The 20036-nt window shown below is 32.7% G+C and overlaps 3 protein-coding genes across 9 annotated transcripts; 1 reads left to right on the top strand and 2 right to left on the bottom strand.

Annotated features, from left to right (window-relative positions):
- Positions 1–116: 116 nt before the first annotated feature.
- LOC126853720 (uncharacterized) lies at positions 117–2759 on the bottom strand. 7 transcript variants are annotated; one of them, XM_050599737.1, is made up of 5 exons: positions 2042–2222; positions 1624–1700; positions 1364–1548; positions 1072–1280; positions 117–840 (listed from the first exon to the last, which is right to left on the bottom strand). In XM_050599737.1, the coding sequence occupies exons 3-5, from the start codon at positions 1536–1538 to the stop codon at positions 544–546; spliced, it is 681 nt and encodes a 226-aa protein (XP_050455694.1). In that variant the 5' UTR covers positions 1539–1548; positions 1624–1700; positions 2042–2222; the 3' UTR covers positions 117–543. The 7 variants fall into 7 exon arrangements, with proteins under 7 accessions (XP_050455694.1, XP_050455696.1, XP_050455690.1 ...); XM_050599739.1 differs by having other exon boundaries at positions 1624–1659; XM_050599733.1 differs by having other exon boundaries at positions 118–840; positions 1364–1546; positions 1627–1761; positions 2042–2223.
- On the top strand, positions 2649–6387 carry LOC126853652 (condensin complex subunit 2). Its single transcript, XM_050599555.1, has 2 exons — positions 2649–2785; positions 3333–6387. Exon 2 carries the CDS (start codon positions 3403–3405, stop codon positions 5431–5433), a length of 2031 nt encoding a protein of 676 aa, XP_050455512.1. The 5' UTR covers positions 2649–2785; positions 3333–3402; the 3' UTR covers positions 5434–6387.
- LOC126853699 (F-box only protein 32) lies at positions 5926–19544 on the bottom strand. The gene is made up of 7 exons (XM_050599697.1): positions 19214–19544; positions 9984–10030; positions 9624–9673; positions 9222–9408; positions 8910–9085; positions 8578–8828; positions 5926–8472 (listed from the first exon to the last, which is right to left on the bottom strand). Exons 1-7 carry the CDS (start codon positions 19333–19335, stop codon positions 8274–8276), a joined length of 1032 nt encoding a protein of 343 aa, XP_050455654.1. The 5' UTR covers positions 19336–19544; the 3' UTR covers positions 5926–8273.
- Between the last annotated feature and the right edge of the window lie 492 nt (positions 19545–20036).

Genomic DNA, 20036 nt, shown 5'->3' with positions numbered 1-20036 from the left:
CATGCATTAAGCGCATAAATCGCCTGAAAATCTATAGTTCACGTTACTTATATTATAGATTTCCAAACCATCTATGCGCTCTATGCATGAAACGGAACGCAACCGCGTTCTATATGCAAGAACCCTAAGAAGAAAGAAAGAAAAAAAGAGAGAGAGAGCCGAGTTAGATAACCGGCAGTTGTTAAGAAAGGACAGCGCTAGATGTATTTATCAGTCTATAAATTATGTTTTATGCTCATTACTTGGATATATTTGTTTGTCTGTAACAATAAATTTGTCGAGGTATGGAATGAAATAAATGCAAATATAATATTCGAGTTTTGGAAGAAAAAGGAAAAAAATAAAGTGCAGAAAATATTGCTGAAAAACATCTGATTTGTAATAGGAATTAAAGTTGATATAATTCTATTGAATTGAATAATATTATTGTATTGAACAAAATTTATATAGATCCATAACTCTATAATGTACAATATGTGCAACCTTGTATTTATATAATGCTTATAATGTATCACTAAAGATAGTACAATTCTCTTTCAGATTTTAATTATTTTTTTGCACTGTACATTTTTTTTCTATCTCCTTGTATCTTTGGCGAATAGTGTTGCTTATCCATGTAGATAATTTTTTATTGTAAATCTCCTCAGAAATACATGTGACAGATAGTGCAAACACAGTCAGTTTTGCATGTTCAATAAATTCTGTTGTAATCTCTTCCGGTATCTTTTGAAATTTTGTATCAAAACAAGGATATCCAATAACATAAACATAATCAAAAGGTTGGATTTCTTTACCCAATAGACCACTGTTCGTTTCCAACCACCATTTGTTCTCCAAGATCTATTAAAAATAATTATTGTACTATATATATATATATATTTATACAATTGCAACAATAATCTTTCTAGTAATATGCTTTTCTATTGTACTTCATTTCAATAGTATAGGTCCTATTAATAATCAACAATATAAAAATAAAAATAATTGAAATGCATGAAATAATTCTTTATATACATGAAAACTAGTTATTTGATGACCTGCATTCATATACATAATTGCTCTCAAACTTACAGCTATATCTTGTAAGGGTGTATTACATGGATAGGTGAATTCTGGACGTATTTCAGGAAATTTCTTTGGACAATTTTTGACTATTTTTGTTTCTCTTAAATTTTCAGCTTGGTTCCTGTACTTTTCATCAATCTCCTGTCGTTGTTTTAATAGAAACAGATATTGTTCTAATTTGTAATTAATCTCTACCACTCCTGTTCCATCCTCAACTGCAATAAAATTATAGAAGTTTAGATATCTCTTCTGGTTCATTATTAAATTTATCATTTATTATGTCTTTTGTGTGCCTTACTTGTTAGAAACAAATTATTGACATTGCGCTTAACATTTGTAACAATTCCAACTAGCTCAATTTTACGTACTTTAATATAAGGCATATTAAACGGATGAAAATGTACATAACGGCCTTCCTTATAAGGTACTAATCGATATAATTCCATAATGAGCATTGGTATGTTTAATGTCATTCGTGAATCTGAAATGACAAATTTATTAAAAAACTTATGTTCAGGCAAATCCTAGCTACATAAATATTTCATTATATTACATCCTTACCAGCATTAACATTGATACCAGGCCATTCTTTTTCTGATGAAAGAGATTTTGGATAATCATCATATTCCTCTTTACTGAAGGCAACAATGCGATTTACTAATTTTTTATCAGACATTTCGTTGAAATAAAGTACATCTATGTGAATTCGACATTTAATCTCTCAGATGATGAATATGAAAACTATATTTTTTTATAGTTAGAATAATATTTATTATATATTGTCACCAATTATTTTGTAAAAGAAACGTTTATCGATGAAACAATTAACAAAGTAATCTCAAACATCTATGCATACACAGAAAAACCGCAAACGAAACTCCCGCTAATTTTATTTTGGAATTTGTATGCGTATGTGTGTGTTATGTGAAAATTAAAGAAAATTAAATCAATATTAAATTCTAATATTTATACTTACATTATGTATTTAATATCGTAAAAATTGTTTTTCTCTTAATCTTCTCTTTCTTAAATTTTTTATCAATGCCAAATTACAGATCTTTGTTTTTTTATGTTTTGCTCGCATTGTTTAGAATCTTTTGCATTCGAGATGAGATGAATATGAGTACTAAAGAGAGAAAGAGCGAAGAAAAGAGTGCAAATACAAAAGAGATAGTTCCTGATGATGCATGAATATCTAGATGCGAAAATATCTTGGAATCTGACGTTCAAAATGCGATTGATTAGCCAATCAGAGCAAAGGAATTTTTGTTTTGATTGGTCAATCATAAGCTACTCCACTTCACGAGTAGGTTTTCAAACAAACTGTACTCAATGGCCCAGATCTATTGACTTTAGGAACACGCGGTGACGTTTGTTTTAACCGTTTCATAAAATATTTGAATTATCTTATTCGGTTTATTATTGGACAGTTTTTGTTGTTGATATTGTTTTTCTGTTTCTTTTATGATAGTAACAAATAGCAAGTGGTGGACAAGTTATAAAGAGAAACGTAGTCGATTATAGTATATTAATACAAATGTTTAAATATCTTACACATATATATCGTAAAATACCTGATGCCTTCCCAGGATAGTAAACACACATTAGAAGTCCTGCAAAAAACTCACGAGGAACTGCAGCGTTATTATACTTTATTACGGATGATTAGAGGCGATCTCGAAAGGATAGCAAATAATTTCATTGCTATAAATAGTGGGGAGTAAGTAATATTTACATGTGTATGATAAACTTAACACGGACATGTATTCCATTTTAGAATAAAAATATTTTTCATTATCGATATAGTCATTTTATATCTAACTATATAATTCCAAAAATGGAGCATAATTTTTCAGGGATATTATTAAAAAAAAACTATCTTTTTAACGATTATATTATTGATATGAGATCATTTGGAAATAAAAATTATTATGATTTAACATACATTGAATACCGAATGAATTTTGTATGGCTTGCCACTTATGTCGGAAACTTTTACTATTAAAAGTATATATTGATAAAATATATGATATAATTGAATAATTTTCCTAAGGATAAAATATATATATATATATATATATATATATATATATATATATATATAATTAAATTAAAGAAATAATTTTTATTATTTTGTAGTTACAATTTTTATATATGATTTGTATTACAGAAAAAATAGAATTAGACAGAAACTAGAAATATATTATATGTATAATATAAGATATATTTTATTATACTGGAATAAATGTGTGCTTACTTTTTTTCAGGAATGCAACAGTCGATTTGAAAAAAGATACATAAAGTACCAGTCCATTAAGTTAAATTTTATATAACAACATGGAGTTTCGTAAATCTATAATAAACAAGAGGCTGGAGACTGTGCTCCAAAATTCACCGACTTCTTTATTGCGAAGAAAGTCTGTTTCCTTTCAAAATCCAGCCACGACTGATCTCTCGGTGAACGATGATGAAGCGGAACGTATTGCTCGTCGACGTGAGATTTCTACAACAACGCCATTATCTACCAATACATCCAGTAATAAGAGACATTCTCTTGGTCTGGGATTCTTAGCGAATATCCCGGCACCTCAGATGGCCGAGAGCATAAGTCAATGCATAAAACTAAATGCCGAGAACAAGATTAACATTAAGAATGCGTTTAGTTTAGAAATGATTGATTTTATGATATATATGATAAAGAAACAGGATGTCAATATGTCAAATCTGCAAGTGGCTAGTACATCCCTGGATGTGAGTACTAAGATCTACGGATTCCGTGTAGATAGCGTGCATACCGAGATTCTTAAAATAGTGGGCGGATTGGATAAACAAGCGGATGATATGGAGCGAGATGCGGAGGAGTTTAGGGAAAACGCAGAAAATACAGAAAAAAGTATAATAGTGCAAAAAAAGAAAAATAAAGTCAAGCAAAAGATTTTTAGCACTGTAGAGGCTCTAAGAGGCAATATCGAAATCCAAAAACCTATGTCAATGATGATAGGTGAAGGAGATTTGCAAACTAGTGACATGTTGTATCAAGCCATACTACCGCATCATGCAAATTCCGGCTCTTATCAGCATCTATATAACGATGTGTTCGTTGACGTTATAGAGAATAAATCCAGATTATCAAAGAGTTCAGATATAAAATACAATATACCGACAATCGATGACTTCTCGAATCTTGAGACTAGTGCATATTCGAACTTTGAGTTTCTTAACTGGTCTGTGGAAGATGAGCCAGAAAAAAATCCGGCCGAAGAAGTCGAACATAATGAGAGTAATCGATTCCATTTCGATCTAGATGCGAGTGTGGATCCTGATGATGATAACAATCCATTGCCTGAACCAATGAATTACTTTGACTTCCAGCACACTGATAATAATGTTTACCAATGTTACCAAGAGGCAGCGAAACGGCATAGCGAGAATATTCTGGACGTGCGCAACGTTCAGATATCAGAGACAAACACATTCGAATATTCTTTCCTTCAGCCGAACATGAATTTGCATTGGGCCGGCCCATCTCATTGGAAGTTTCGAAATTTTGTAAGACCTTCCACTGACATTGTCGGTAGCAGCAAAGTAGTAGGAACTTGCATGCAAGCTCCACTACGAAAGAAAAGACAAATCGAACTGTTGTATGAAGAGAATTGCGATGTAATCGATGCAAAGTTTGCGCTAAGCCATTCTAATAAATTACAAGCCAAGACCACGAAAACGGAATGGAACATCGAGGACTTAATATTACCGGAAGATGTGCATTACGATATTACGCAAATGATAAAACTGTACTTGAATCCAAGACTGATTTTAAAGTCGCAAAACGATGGAAAAGAGGATGGTAACAACGCCGTGGATGTGTCAGACAACGAGAGATATGATTACAACAATCCAAATGATACATTAGAATATTGTCCGGATACAAATAACGATGATTATGAAGAAGGAGGTAGAGACGATTGTAACTTCGAAGACGATGCTATTGTGTTAGGTAGCCAAAACTTTATCGGCGATAATCTGGTCGCCGCGCCAAAATTAGCTAATAAAATATCCATTGCGTACTGCCTAAAGGCAAAGAAGATCGATATGCGACAATTGAAAAAAGCCATATGGAAATTGTGTACGAATAACAACGATGATTTAATAAATATTAACGAGGCGGAAAACTCCGAAGCGAGCACGATGAAAAATAGCAAACAGTTTAATGATATTTACAAGATGTTACCAAAATTATTAACAAAAAATAATATCGAGGCATTGAGTGTGCCGATTTCTTTTATATCTCTGTTACATCTTGCGAATGAGAAAACGTTAAAGATTCACTCATTACCGGATATGTCCGATATTATCGTCGAGGCAGATTGAAAAGACGGCTGCTATGATTCTTATGTACATATTAATACGAAAAATATTTAATAAGCCATTTTTTATGAAGAATATATTGTAAACAATATATATCATGTATTATTCGGAATATATTCTTCATAAAAGAAAGCTTATTAAGTAATTTGTTTTAATTACATATTCATCGATATATGCACGCATGAATAGGCTCTACACGTGTTTCTTTTAATATTAGACTAAAAATTAATTTTGAGTTCAATATTAACAATAAGAGAAACACGTTGCGTCAAATCGGTAATTATTATATTTTTTTAAATAAAATATTGTCAATTGAATATTATAATCATTAAAAATAATTTTAATATCCATTTCATTTTTTTTTAGATGAGAAAATTTTTCATTAAAAAATAATATTTATTAAAGATATTTTTAATAAATATCATAATTAAAAAATACTCATTATATACTGTAAAAATAATAATTTCACCAATAATTATCATGTGTATATATATATATATTTAAATAAAGTTTATTTTGAAGCATTTTGCACAACACCATTCTACACATCTGCTTATGTAAGTAAAATAATTCTGATCATAGGATCGCTTTATATATATCTTACAGAGACCAGTTCGTTGAATTAATATACACAGTGTTGTGAGCTGCCAGAATTTTCTCAAATCGAGCTTATTAGACATTAATGCTGCGCTCAAATCGCGATTTTGGTCATTCTGTCTTTAGTGACTAGGTTAGTATATTTAAGTCATGCAGTAAATTTAAGTTTTTGCTAATAATAAAACAGCAAATATCAAAAAAACGTCTCATCGCTATACGGAAATTTACACAAACGACGTATCGATTCGTGTAAATGCAATAGCATCCGCTTTGGCAGTATAATTTTCCGTTCTCCGATTTAGTAATAATATAATTTCTCCTTTTTTCTTATATATCATATCGTAACTTAGGTCCTTTTTTAGAAATCCACATTATCGTTACAATTGAACGAATATATATGCGCACAAATTCATGCGATAAATAATGTGTATAAATATAGAATCTTTTCCAAAAGAAACATAGAATGCGAAAATTCAAATATATGTTATCTCTGTATTGCTTCAACTACGACACCCTGTATAGGCGACGACAGGACTTCGCGATTTATTTGCGATCGCAATTGATAATGATGATTACATTTTGTACTTTGTAAGTTACTTAATGTACATCTTCATCACAACATCCAAACTACTGTCGAATTATTCTCTTGAGACTCACGATATCTTTTTACGATTAGCGAAGATCTCAGGGACCTTTCTATTAATAGCTTGGCCGAAAATTGCGAATATTTTATTACAATTAACGCGTTTAATACAATTAATTATTGTATCGTAATATAATGCTACAAAATAAAAAAAAAAGATATGGAAAGAATACAATACATAAGAATATTGCACAAAAATAGTGAAGTCTATACATTATGGTAAAATAAAAATCGACGCGCGCACAATATACAAAAATAAAAATTCACATTGCTTAATAATCTAAATGCAAATCCAAAATGCAATAGAGCTATAAATAGTACCAAAAATATGATCGTCTAAGAAATATAAGCTGTGTTTCTCTCCGTTGCATCGCTGAATATGCATTGTATTTTAAATACGCGTTTACGTACGATACAACGGCTTTTTTCAATTTTTCGTGCGCATTGTCGGCAAAATGATTTTGTAACGACGGAAGAAGAGAATATTCTTCGAAAAGACTCGATTGTCTTCATTGATATTTTATAGAAAAAATAATCTAATTTTTAAATATTCTTATAATTTGCACGATAATGTAACTATGAGAAAATTAAATTTCTGTTTTAATTAGAATTGAACCTCTTTCAAATAACGCTTGTGTTAAGATGGAGAAAGTCTTTCGCGATGCAATATGTCAAACGTATGTGTTTCGAAATACATTTGATTAGCATAATAAATATCATTTAAATCGATAAAGACAGACTGATACTATCAACTAATTATTCGCTGATGTTATCAGCGAAAATCAATGGATCTCAAAGAATGCTACCGCAAAATCACACGTCGTTATCCGCTTCGAACACTGAAAGCTTGTCAGCGTAAATCGATAAAATCCTTATGCGATTTTCTTGAACAGACGCGCGTGACGACTTTTTTTCTTACCGCAAACAACATTATACGACTAGTGTCTATTTTCTACAACCATAACTCGAAGGGCAATGGACAAACCTTCCCTTATCATTCTTAAAATGCGTATCGACACCATAAGAATCTCGAAGCAAAGAAAAGCAAATCGAGAATCTTATATTACACCGGAGATTCCATTGACAGATTGAGAAAATACCAATCACTCAATCAAGATACAAAATGAACTTGAGAAAGTAGAAATCAGTAATAGCAAAAAAATATTAGTTATGTAGCCAGAAAGAGTATAGAATTGATTTTTTTTTTAACGAAAAACTGAATGAATTACTATTAATGGAGCAAGTAAACTTTAAAAGATATCTATATATTGGATAACGCGTTTGTATTTTTCTGGATCTGGGCGGTTTGTCAGTTCTTCAAACATTCATGAAGCAGACAAAAATATAGGCCTCCAATTAAAAATATTTGTTAAAGCAAGATCTCTATTTGTTAAAGTATCGATCTCTATTTTTCGGATCCATATAGCACGTATTAAGAGAGGATCTCGAGTTAAATATATTTTTCAAAAGGTAACATTTGAATCTCTTTCTTTCTCTCAAGCATTCACAATAGCAGTTACATTACCGCTTCCGTTTTTTTTTTGTACATACACTCTGCATACATTCCGCGCATTCTTACAATACAATCGTATTGCGAAAGCTTTCACAGCGAGAAGAATTTTAGGAAGGTCTGCGGAGGAATTGGTACGTGGAGGGACGCTTGATCGACATCCGCCAATTTTTCTTGAAAAGCCGGATCTTGATCCGCGATACAAGGATGACCCAGTGATCGCCAAAACAAGCAACGACAATTACGACATAACTGTATCATTTCAGCATACTCCTCTCGCAATCCAAACGACCTGGATAAAACAGACAAATACAGACGAAATGCAATAACCATCATAAATTTCTAAAATATTGAATTTATATTTGCAGCATCCTCGTATAGAAAAATGTATAATAACCTTCGGGCGATAGTGAATATAGTCTTCCAGTCTTTCCCAGGATTGTTTTGTGTAGTGGTAGCGATTTGCTGTGGCGTAAAGTGATATTGGGCGAGCTCGCGCCAAATTCTCTGCTCTTGCGCCAAAACAGCGAGATATTCGCAGGCCTCGGACGAGGCTTCGATATCTCGCGGATCGCTTAGGCGTAGGAGGACCTCTCGCCGGCACTCGGGTGGCAGGTCCGACCACTGAGGTTGCTGTTGCTCATCCGGCTGCAATGACTCGTTCGTTACGATTCTGAATTACCTTGTAAGTGTTAAATCGTTTTGCTAACTTTTAAATACATTATATACCTGAGTGATGGTTATAGATGAGGCGATTTGCAAGATTCTCTCTAAGGCTGCCTTATGCTTTTCCCATAGGATAACGGAACCCAAGGGCCTGCCGCCCCAACAGCAACCAGCGCTGAAAGCCCGAACTCTTTCTATAAGGCGCCGCAGTCTTCCCGTCTGTTGTTGCGACAGTGATACTGCAAATAATTCAAGCAGAGATCAGTTTAGCATGAGCAGCATTTGTCCTTCTCTTTCAGGAAAGTGTATCTGCGGAATCGCCAAGCAATTTTCGCGATGAATTTATCTAAAGATGAGATAATGAAATCTTTTTACCTTCCAGGGCTACTTCTTCGAGCATGTTGAAGAGTACCCTCTGAGCACATCCACTGAGACCACCCATTCTGTGACTGACCAGAAGATCCAGAAGACGAACGATGTAATTAAATCGACGGCAATCGTGTACCGCGGACAGGAAATCCAGTCTCTTCAAGGCATCACTCAGGCCATTGAAGCCGGCAATCTGTAAATTTAGGAACGGATAACGATCCCGCTCACTAAGATGTCTAAGTATAGGAGATGCAAGAGCTGTCGACAGTTTGTTACTGATGTCTCTTTTCGTTTTTTTTTGTTTCTTTCTCGCCGCACTTAACATGTCTCTATCGAGCAAATCTCAGTCTCTTTCCTCTTGCACAAGGTTGAATCTAAATTAAGACCGGGCCGGAAGGAGTCACTCACCTCGCGTGTGCACTTCAGTGTGATGTGACAATGTGGTTGGACGGCGTTTTCTGAAATTAAAAAAAAACGTTTGTCAGTCAGGGTTTTTCCTGAATTAGCGCTATTTTACTAAGTTTATGCTTTTCCTTCTTCAGAAGGAAGCCTCCCTCCTTCTTAATGTTCTACAATTCTACATCGTCAAAATTACTTGATCAATGTGCTTGATATTGATAGCCAGCTCGAATCTGATAACAATCTTAAACAAAATATACAAAGAGAAAATACAAAGAGAAAAATTTGTGATAAATTTATAATTATAAATTTATAATTATAACTAAAAAAGATCAGTGTAAAATAAACAAGTTTCAATACACTACTCACCTTTCTTCTTATCTTTTTCTTTTTTGTCGCCGGCATCTTTCTCACCGCTGTAAGAAAAGAAAATGATATGAAATAGGTATGCTTTAAATGTAACATATCATAAAATTTATTAAGATTTCAGAAAATTATATTTATTAAAAAGAAAAGAAATGTAAACAGAATGTTTCCAGTTATAAAAAAACAAGTTACATATATAGCTATATACACAATGTTTTACATTGTTACAATTTTTCTTTTACTTTAATTATGTATTATATATTACTATATTACATAATATGTGACGAAAATTCGATTACATCTTACATGCATATTATAAAAATGACGGTTTGTTAATATTTTATAAGTAAAGCATAAGCATAAAAAAATGTAAAAATTCTTTTCTTTTTATATTCAATTCAATCACACAATTTTTAAGTAAATGTAAAAACAGTAGCTTTTTAGTATTAATCTCTGTTTTTCGTTGATATATTTTTTTATATATATTATATTCTATAACATATCTCCTAGTTTTTCTTTTTAAACATTAAGGAGGCTATGAACATAATATCGAGTATGTATAAATGTAAATATTTCTAAATATATAGCTCGTTCGGTCAGTTCCTTAAATTAAATTTATGATTTGCTTTATGTTGGATAGAAGTACACGTGTAGATACTTTCTGCAGGACGCTAGAGGCACTAATATACGATCCCAATTATGGTATAATACACCGCGACCGGTTTGAACGGACTTGTGGCTGCTTCATCTCGCGCAAAGTTACCTTAGGTTCGACTATGGAAAGCTGGTAGCTAATACTGTTCACAAAACAATTTCGTGGGATTTACACTAATTTTTTTATTGTTTTTTTTTTTTAGACAAAATTTGGTCCAATGGAAAGCAATAGAAAAACTACGTAAAGTATATGTAAAAATATTATATTAAAATATTTTTGATTTCTAGTAAAATCATAACATAATATGTAGTAATTAATCTCTAATAATTATCAATCTTTAATAATATTAATTCTAGATATTTTTAAAAAGAAATCAACATTTTCTGACTATTTTTATTCGGGCATGACAATTATGCATGGTTTTTTAGTAGTGATTTTTTAGTAATATAAAAAACATTTACATCAGATAAAAAAATAATTATATTATTTTTATGTACAACAAATAACGTACTTTTAGTTTGAATCCATTGCGTAAAAAAATTGATAACAGTTTATATATTCGATAAAAGTTATCGTGAATTATTGATATTATTATCGGATTGGCATGACAAAAAATAAAGAGAAAAAACATGCGTAGGTGTATCCACGGTATAATCAGTTAAACAGACCACGACAAATCCGTCTCGACAGTGGTACTTTTAACAGAGGCCATAATCATTTTATAACACACCGATCATAATCAAGACAGACACACGTCGCAAGTACACACTAACAACCACTTTCATCGAGGATAACTCTTTCATTTTAGTCATGACGCATAAGAAGAAAGGAGGAAGCGAAAAAATGCATCAGAGAATTGCATAAAATCGCAATAGAAAACAGATACAAGTATTATCGTGAGCTGCGGGATGACTCCATAGTCTCATAATAGACGCGACATCGATTATTTAACTGTTACCAGATTGCAATGAATTCTATTTATAAGTAAGGAGTTCGAGCTAATATACACAAGATTTATTCTTCGCTTTTAAAACGTCGCAGATTAATTTACACAAGTAGTATTATCGAGATTCGAAACGCGGCCATCTCTCGCTAATTTTAATTACAAGTTTCGAAGCATCCGAGCAATCGATACTTATTAAAATTCTGTCGTTTATAAATCCATTAAAAAGGATATAAAGATAGAAACGAATTTTACTGAATATAATGCTTTCCGATTTCTTCTACGCAATTACTCGTGCATGAGCTATAAAAACTCTTGCATATGTAAACGCGATTCTGTCCAGATCTTTGAAATTTTTCGATCCACAAATTGCAGATATCTCGAAGAGATTTAGGAATCTGATAAGTATCATATCAAATCTGAATTAAATTTTGCGAGATATCAGATATCTTCTCTAGATTCATTTGTGGTAAAAATTTTTTTTGATGAAAAGAGGAAGTTATTATTTTTTTTATCAATTCTAAAGAGAAACGCACAATTGATATTAAACTGACTATCTCGACTCGTTACGTCAAGAACTTTTAGCCAACGTTAAGTCTAATAGGCTTATCATTGTATCGTTTCCAATTCTTATAGATTTTAAAGTCAAGTGTCTCACATAATATATCTCCAAAACAATTTTTTGTGGACACATCTGAAACGTAGTACAACTTTGTTGCACTTCCCTCTCATTGCACTTATGATTCTGCCCATCCAACTAATGACGACAAACATTCTATTATAGGGACTCAACAATGACCTTGTACATTAACTCGCGCATACATTCGCACGTGCAGCCTCGCATGCGACATATATTTGTGATTTTTCTGCCTGAACAAGAATGGATGTGAAAAAACATTCTCGATTTTAACATATCGATCGAGATACGTCCTTTCGAATCACTCATCGCGGCTCATCGAAGCGTCTAAGGTTATCGAATCGCCCTAGGAGACCTTATGTCAGTAAGCTTATATGATGCGATGAGAAGCAGAGAGAAAAGAGGGGCGGGAAGATATCTCATACCATTAGTTTGTAGGATTATGTAACTGTTTGTGTTTATTACGACAGACCAGTTGCAGACACGCATATGCAGGCACGCGTGCGACGAATAAAGAACTCGGTAAAAAAAAGCAGAAAATCTCCCGGCAATGTTCAATATCGATACCTTGACTAGAATACTCAATGTCAAGCCAATGTTTTATGGCTTGAAGATAAAAGGATAAACATGTTATACTATATCGAAATGTATAATATAATTTGATGTCATATCGCGCAGAGTATCATATTTAAGTTTATGTCCGAGTTTAATATCAATAAATTTGTCTATAGAATTCATTAAAAAAATATCTTTAAAATATTTATATAATATTATTTAAATAGTAGATATTTAATAGATCAAAAATTTATTAGACTTTTATTTTATTTTATTTTAATATATACATATTTTTAACTCAATATTTTATTTCAAGATATATAATAATTCTATTATATTCAAATTTCGTTATACTCAACATTTCTTTTCAGGTAAACAATGTAGTATTTCGTGACGAACATTCGCGAGTCAAACCAACCTCGTATGTAAGTTGGATGATAAAGGCGAATATAACGGTGATTTTTTTCATGAGATTTTTTTCATAATACCGCACGAAACTAAATACAGTGCAACACAGCATGGTCGCATATCGCACGAGACGCGCGAATAATTAATGCGAATATAGAGAGATCGGTCGGAACACGAAACTTTTACTTCTATCACTGGGTTCACTGACCCTTTCGTGGTGCGGCTAATCCCGTCCAGGCTAGGAAAACTCGCGTAGGATGAGTACATAAGGTTGAATCGTCGAAATAATGGTGCGGGTGGGCGCATCGAGCGTATGTTAAAACCTAACGAGAAATGAGGAAAACGGAGAAAAACGGCTTTTAAATCCTTCCTCATGCAACAATCCATATTTTCCAGTCATTTTATCTAACTGTATCAAGATCATTACGTACGTGTATACGCGCAGCGCGATAATATATAACGGCAAAAAAGAAATTTATTAATCTTCAACAACGAGGTCGACTCCGATCGCAGATATTTTTTTATGCATATGCTTTTTAATTTAATAAAATATCTTTCTCATGAGTTTTTAGACAGAAGGAGCGGCTCGTTTCACAACTTTTTACACTCTCATATGTACAATAAAAATAAAATAGATAAGTAAAATTAGTTTTCTATTTTTTTGTGTGTGATTATGTTATTCGATGTTAAGAATTCTGGTTAACAGAGTCCCTTCATAAACACGCCCCTTCATACTTTCAAAAACGTATATTAGAATATATAAAATATAATATTTGTAGAATTTTATATTTTCTTTCGTGTGTGTTTAGGATATCTTTTCTAATATCAGTATATTTATGTGATTTTGCATACAACATAATTGATAGAATTTTTTTTTATTTAAAATATAAAGATAAAAATCTTACATTTTTTTTTTTTCAAATAAAAATTGTCTTGCAAATTAAGTCGTATTTATAGGAAGCGTGTTTGTAAATGCTTGTATCGCTTAATTAGGCAAAACGTACTAATTTCGATAATGGGCAGATTAATCTTTTATTAAGCGCGAAAATATTAAAAATGTAAGATAAAATAAAAAATACACTTTTTCTGTGCTGTATCGCATTCCGAGTTTTCTTAGCCAGTTATCACAGAAGAACAAAATAGATGTATCGCCGTCGACAGCTTCGCCGTAGATCTAAACACATGAAAAGGCTGAGCTGTCTAACCGAATTTGCCAAGGTTGCGCTGTCTAACCGAATTTGCCAAGGCTGCGGTAGGTACAGCACTGTGAACAGTATTGCAGAATTGGTGCAGGTCACGTTACTAGCTAGGTCACGACCCACTTCCGTCTCGGCAAGACTTGCGCCAGTATTTTCCCATTTTGAGAATTTATCCTGGTCCGCTCAAGAATGCCTAATCTCGACGCAAAAAAGGATCTCCCCCGCGAATACAGAGATTCACGGTTCTGTCAACGGCAAATGTCTCATGATTTTTGCAACGTGCTTTACACGAAACGAAATGTAAGTACATGTGTGATATTCTATTTAAAAAAAAAATTATTTTAACTTTTAATAAAATCAATTTTATTACGAAATTTGCAAATATAGTCTGAAATTTATCGCGATTAAACGATTGAAAATAAAGATTCTTTGCAAATTGATTTTTTTTTTACGACTAAAGCGTTATTTTGACTTGAAACTTTATTTTATTCGAAACATTAAGACTTATTATTAGTTATCAAAATATTAAATATCATAAGTTATTGAAGAAGATAGTATCCTTATAAATAAACTTTTATCACAGAAAAATTATCTTCAAGACTTGTCCAAAGATCTATAAATAAAAAGACACGCTAACAATAAGTCTATGATAAAAAAGAACAATAAATTAAAAAATCTATAGGCATTATTATATATTAAAAATAAGAGATGAGTAATTATACATCTCTTTCTCGTTTATAAAATTAATATCCTTTACATTAAAATCTGATTTTGTTTAGCGAATTATAAACGAAAATATAACGTGAACGCAAACATAATATAACTTTCCCAATATAAATTTTTATTTACTAGCGATATTTCCAATCCAAGCTTTCGAGGAACTCTGTTAGCTTAGATTCTTGCGTTAACTCGTCTTCATCCAGCGTGAAAGAAAGGAATAAATGAGTCATTTTCATTCGACGTGTTCGAGAAAGCGCAACAAGAAGTTGAGCGCCCTGATGAAACTTTCGTATGTGGCAACACGAGAGTTTTGTATATGATGTCTATATAATTTCGTAAAAAATGCAAATATTTCAAAGCCAGATAAAAATATTTTTATTTATTGAGTATGCAAAGCATATCCCCGCAAAAAAATTAAAAATATGGAGCACACGCGCTGAATTGCGATGTGAATTTTTAGATATGTTTTGTAACAAAATTGCAATATTTCTTTTTATCACGCGCGTTCTTAAATATGTGTCTGCTACCAAGTAGTTTTTAGATGGTAAACCCTATATATTTGCTAAGAAAATTTGCGATTAAATATTATTGTGCGTAATTTTCATACCGTAACACCGCGAAATATATTACGTACACAGATACACACAATATGTTTATTATATTTAATAAATATAAATATATATTTTATATATTTATTTTAAAAATAAATAAAATGATAAAGCAAAAATATTCAATATGTTCGAATGTATATGGCTTTCAGGAATATCTAAAATCTAAAATATAACGTACTGTGTGCTAATAAAAAATTATGAAAGCATGTTGCGTATTGCATATATGTACAGATGTTCGAGATTTTTATGTCCGCAAAAAATCCGGATGCACGCACGCACGCACTGTTAATTAGAAACGCAAGGGGCACGCAGTGCAAGATTTGCACGGTTTGAAAAATAAATACTTCAAATAACGCGGCGAGAAACGTTAAGTGCTCGCCAGTTTCTGGCGGCAATCTTAATGGAATAAACACGCAATATAATATATAACTAATACAGTTTCGTGTAGAAGTCCGTTTCGCACATTGCATTTATTAAATTAATGAATAAAAATAATTATATGAGAGATATGCGAATAAATAAATAGATGATATTTTTATGATACTTACATAAATAGATATAAAATGCAATAAAAATATATAAATAAATACATACTTTGTAATCATCTAAAATACGATAAAGTGAGATATTGAAGAGAGTAATTAGATATCACATTTTTTTTTAATAGACGTATATTTTTTCTAATAAGTTACTTGTATTTTTATCTAATTATTTTCTTATTTGAATGCATATATTCGTATGATGCGTTATCTGCAGAGAAACTACGTAACTGTTAATTTTTTGCACACTTTCCGCAAATTAATCTTTTATGTGTCGCACACGCGTTATATAATAATTATCGATCATTTGGAGTTGCAATTAAATGTCAATTGCTGCGTATATCGATTGAACTCGCAGTAGACTAATTATCAAGTTTGAAATAAAGAAATAATTTTATTTTAGGCGAGATATTGTCTCTAAAGCTAGTGTGAAAGCAATTATCAAATTCGCATTGCGAATTAATATGCGATTAATATGCTGTATGCTACTATAAATCCGATATAAAACGGATAATTAGATCTTTCGTCTTTCAGAGAAGAGAAAATTTTTAATCAAATGCGATTTAAAAATCAGTCATGCCTCAGATATAGAAAGTTATTTTTGCATTATTCTCTGAATTAAAAATGCTGAATTTACAGATAGAATTTTTTTAAAGTGGCAAACAAATCTTTATTGTATTGCTCTTAATAAGATCATGCTTGGTGATCATTCGCCAGCGGCAAAGAATATTTACGAGGCGTAATAAGTCGCGCGCGAGGGAGTATGTTTACGCGATACAGCTGTTTACAAATGCATGTGCGTGAGCAGCGAAGCGCATGTGCGGAGACAAAGAATCGCGCTATATGTTCTTTGACAGCGCGCTCGTCAACTTGATGCACCGCAATTCTAATTATCTAAGTCTGTCACGGCCACAAACACAACTGGTGCAACGAGCACAATGGGCTCAATATCCGGTCGAAGAAATCGCGATGCACGACTGGCGGTCATCCCGAGGACGCGCAAACCGCCAATAAATTCCCGATACTTTCCGATATTTCGAGAATTAATTGCGAGAGTCCTATAACTTAATCTCCGAAATTCTAAAATCCCACTAGAACTTAAAAAAATAATAAAAAAACAAATAATTGTATTGTTGGACACAATTTATAATAATGCATAGAAATGCATTCTTTTTAAAAAGTCGCAAGAGTATCTGTTAATCGATTTCTATTATAAAGGTTTTAATAAATGTTAAAACTCAATATTTCCTAATTGAAGGAGAGAGATATATTTTTAAAAGTTACATTTACGCCACATTTAATTTTCTCATTCTTAGAAAAAATCGAAGAAACAAAATAAGACGCAAAATGCATGTTATTCACGCGATAGAGTAGATTGAAAAAAGAAAAAAATGTAGATTTTCTCTTTTTGCCTTACATGTATAACTATTTGATATTATTCTCGCGATTTTCGAACGTAAAGCGTTCAGGTCGACCGCGTCGATAAAAATCTAAACGCACGTGAATAGATTTCGATACGACTGAACCTTTGAACGTGCATGATTTTTTATACGTCGAAGTAACACAATCTACAGTACTTTAAAGAGAAACAGGTTTCCATATTTATTTCTATCACAAATTGGAAATGTCAAATACAGCTAATGTCAGTGAAATTACTCACCTTTTGCCTTTGAATTAAACAGTATCGACACTTTTCCTTTTTTTTTAGTAATATATTTTAATAATTTATATAATTTAATAAAAAAGAGAGAGAGAAAGAGAGAGAAATATCATGTTCACATTAACGTGATGTTATTGTAGAAATGGTACCACCCACAAACCGTGTCGAAGCATCAATGAACTATCAATTCGAGCCTCAATCATGTCAATCTCAAGAACCATAATATAACATAATGAACAATGATTATAGAGGCAACTGTGATATACAATAGGCTTGTCATGCTATTATTACTATCTTTGTTACACTTTCCTGCATTTTTCATTCACCCTCAAGGCAGCGATTTTATATTTAGCGATTATCTTCCAATACTATTTTATTTTGATATTCACTCCAACCACATAGAATCAGTTCAAAATGAATCAAAAACTTTGAATCGACTCGACTCGTGTTTTATAAGATATATACATTTCTAACGATGTTGCTTTCATGACAAATGGAAAGAACAAACAATTTTTTTGCATCGCATATTATTATTATTACACGCATTATTACACCTATTACGTTATTGTAGATCAATTTAAATGACATTACGCATCATTTCGCACGCGATGTTGAAAATCACCTGAATTACGAATCGCGTGAGCTATTCGAGGAACATGGTATCACCCATGGGTCGTGCCGGAAGATGAACGAGGATCGACTCGCCGTAAGAATATTATTCGTCATCTTTGTGATATCGAAGATATAAATTAGGATAGAAGTAATTAAAATATCGTAAAATATCGAATATAAATAAATAAATTAATTAATTAAAAAAAATATATATCGATATAATGATGGCATTTACATATTTCGTTCGATTCTGACATACATGTTATATTCGCGATTATCTAATTAATTGTACTATCGTTAAAGATATCAGCATTCATTAATGATAAGGCTGGTGCAGTCTGAACGAACGGGAGAACAGTCGGAATGCGTTTAGCAAGTCACAAAAAAAATCTCGATTCTGGTACAAGTTTGATCATTGCGAATAACAATATTCGTCATATTTATACACTCCTCGTCTTGGATCAATGCAATAATCTGTGTAGCAAATCGAGTCGGTCAGTCAGTGCGAGAATTCTCGCGCTCGCATGTAAACAAACGGAGCTGTCAGTCGGATCGATGTAAACGCCGGAGTAACAGCTGTGCCGCGCATCGAGGAATCATAGGCCGCGAAACGAACAAAGAACGGCAAGAGAGAAAGAGAGAAAGAAGCAAAAGAGAAATGATATAAAGATAGAGAGAGAAACCGCCGACTCACCGTAGAAGAAGTGAGAGGGTTTTATTGTTGGCGCACTCGAGGATCTTCTTCTTCTCCCAACCCTCGACGGTCTTCACCCATTCCTCGCCCGGACTACGCCAGTCCTTGGATATGAATGGCATCCTAAGGATGACTGCGTAATGACTGACCGGGCTAGCGAGGGCAACACTGACGACGGAATCGACTCGCGTAACACCGTGGAGTCGCGCAGGGACCCCAGGCGCACCTTGCCGTGTCCGTGAACTGCCTGTCAGTACGATACCTTCGCCGAACAACTTCGTTCTGTTCCGCTGTCAGTCTCGGTCTCGCGCTCCGCCGAGCGCGCATGGCTTTGTTTTAGTGACGTCACCGCGCATCAGCTGTGAGGCGATGTTGAGCGGCGCGTGCGCGCGCTTGACGTACGTCTTCTGGTCACCTGAAGCCTGAAGTCAGCTGCTTTCAGATCGTATTCGTGCATTATGCATTTCATATATGTAGGGGACAGATTTTTATTAACTAAAATATCTAAGAGTATAATTATAAAAGAAAAAAATATATATACTAGCCTTCCTGTATTGTTGTTTAAAAGCTCATTAAAGAGTTTGACAGCAAATTGATAAAATCTGATAAAAATTAAGATGTCAACTCGAAAATGTCTAGCTTCAAATACTGATTGCATACATTGTGCCGAGTGTATGAGATTTGATTTGTTTAGTTGCACTTTTCTGTAATGTCTAAATATATTTGCGGAATGTAAAAGATATAAACACATATAGCGGAGTAAAATGATGAAAGAAAACTAGAATTGATCAAGTTGATGTCCTGTCAAAATTTCATATTTTGC

Source organism: Cataglyphis hispanica, chromosome 12 (genome assembly GCF_021464435.1).
Source record: "Cataglyphis hispanica isolate Lineage 1 chromosome 12, ULB_Chis1_1.0, whole genome shotgun sequence".
Lineage (NCBI taxonomy): Eukaryota > Metazoa > Arthropoda > Insecta > Hymenoptera > Formicidae > Cataglyphis > Cataglyphis hispanica.
The sequence above is the reverse complement of the archived record's forward strand: the minus strand, read 5'-3'. Positions and strand labels throughout refer to the sequence as shown.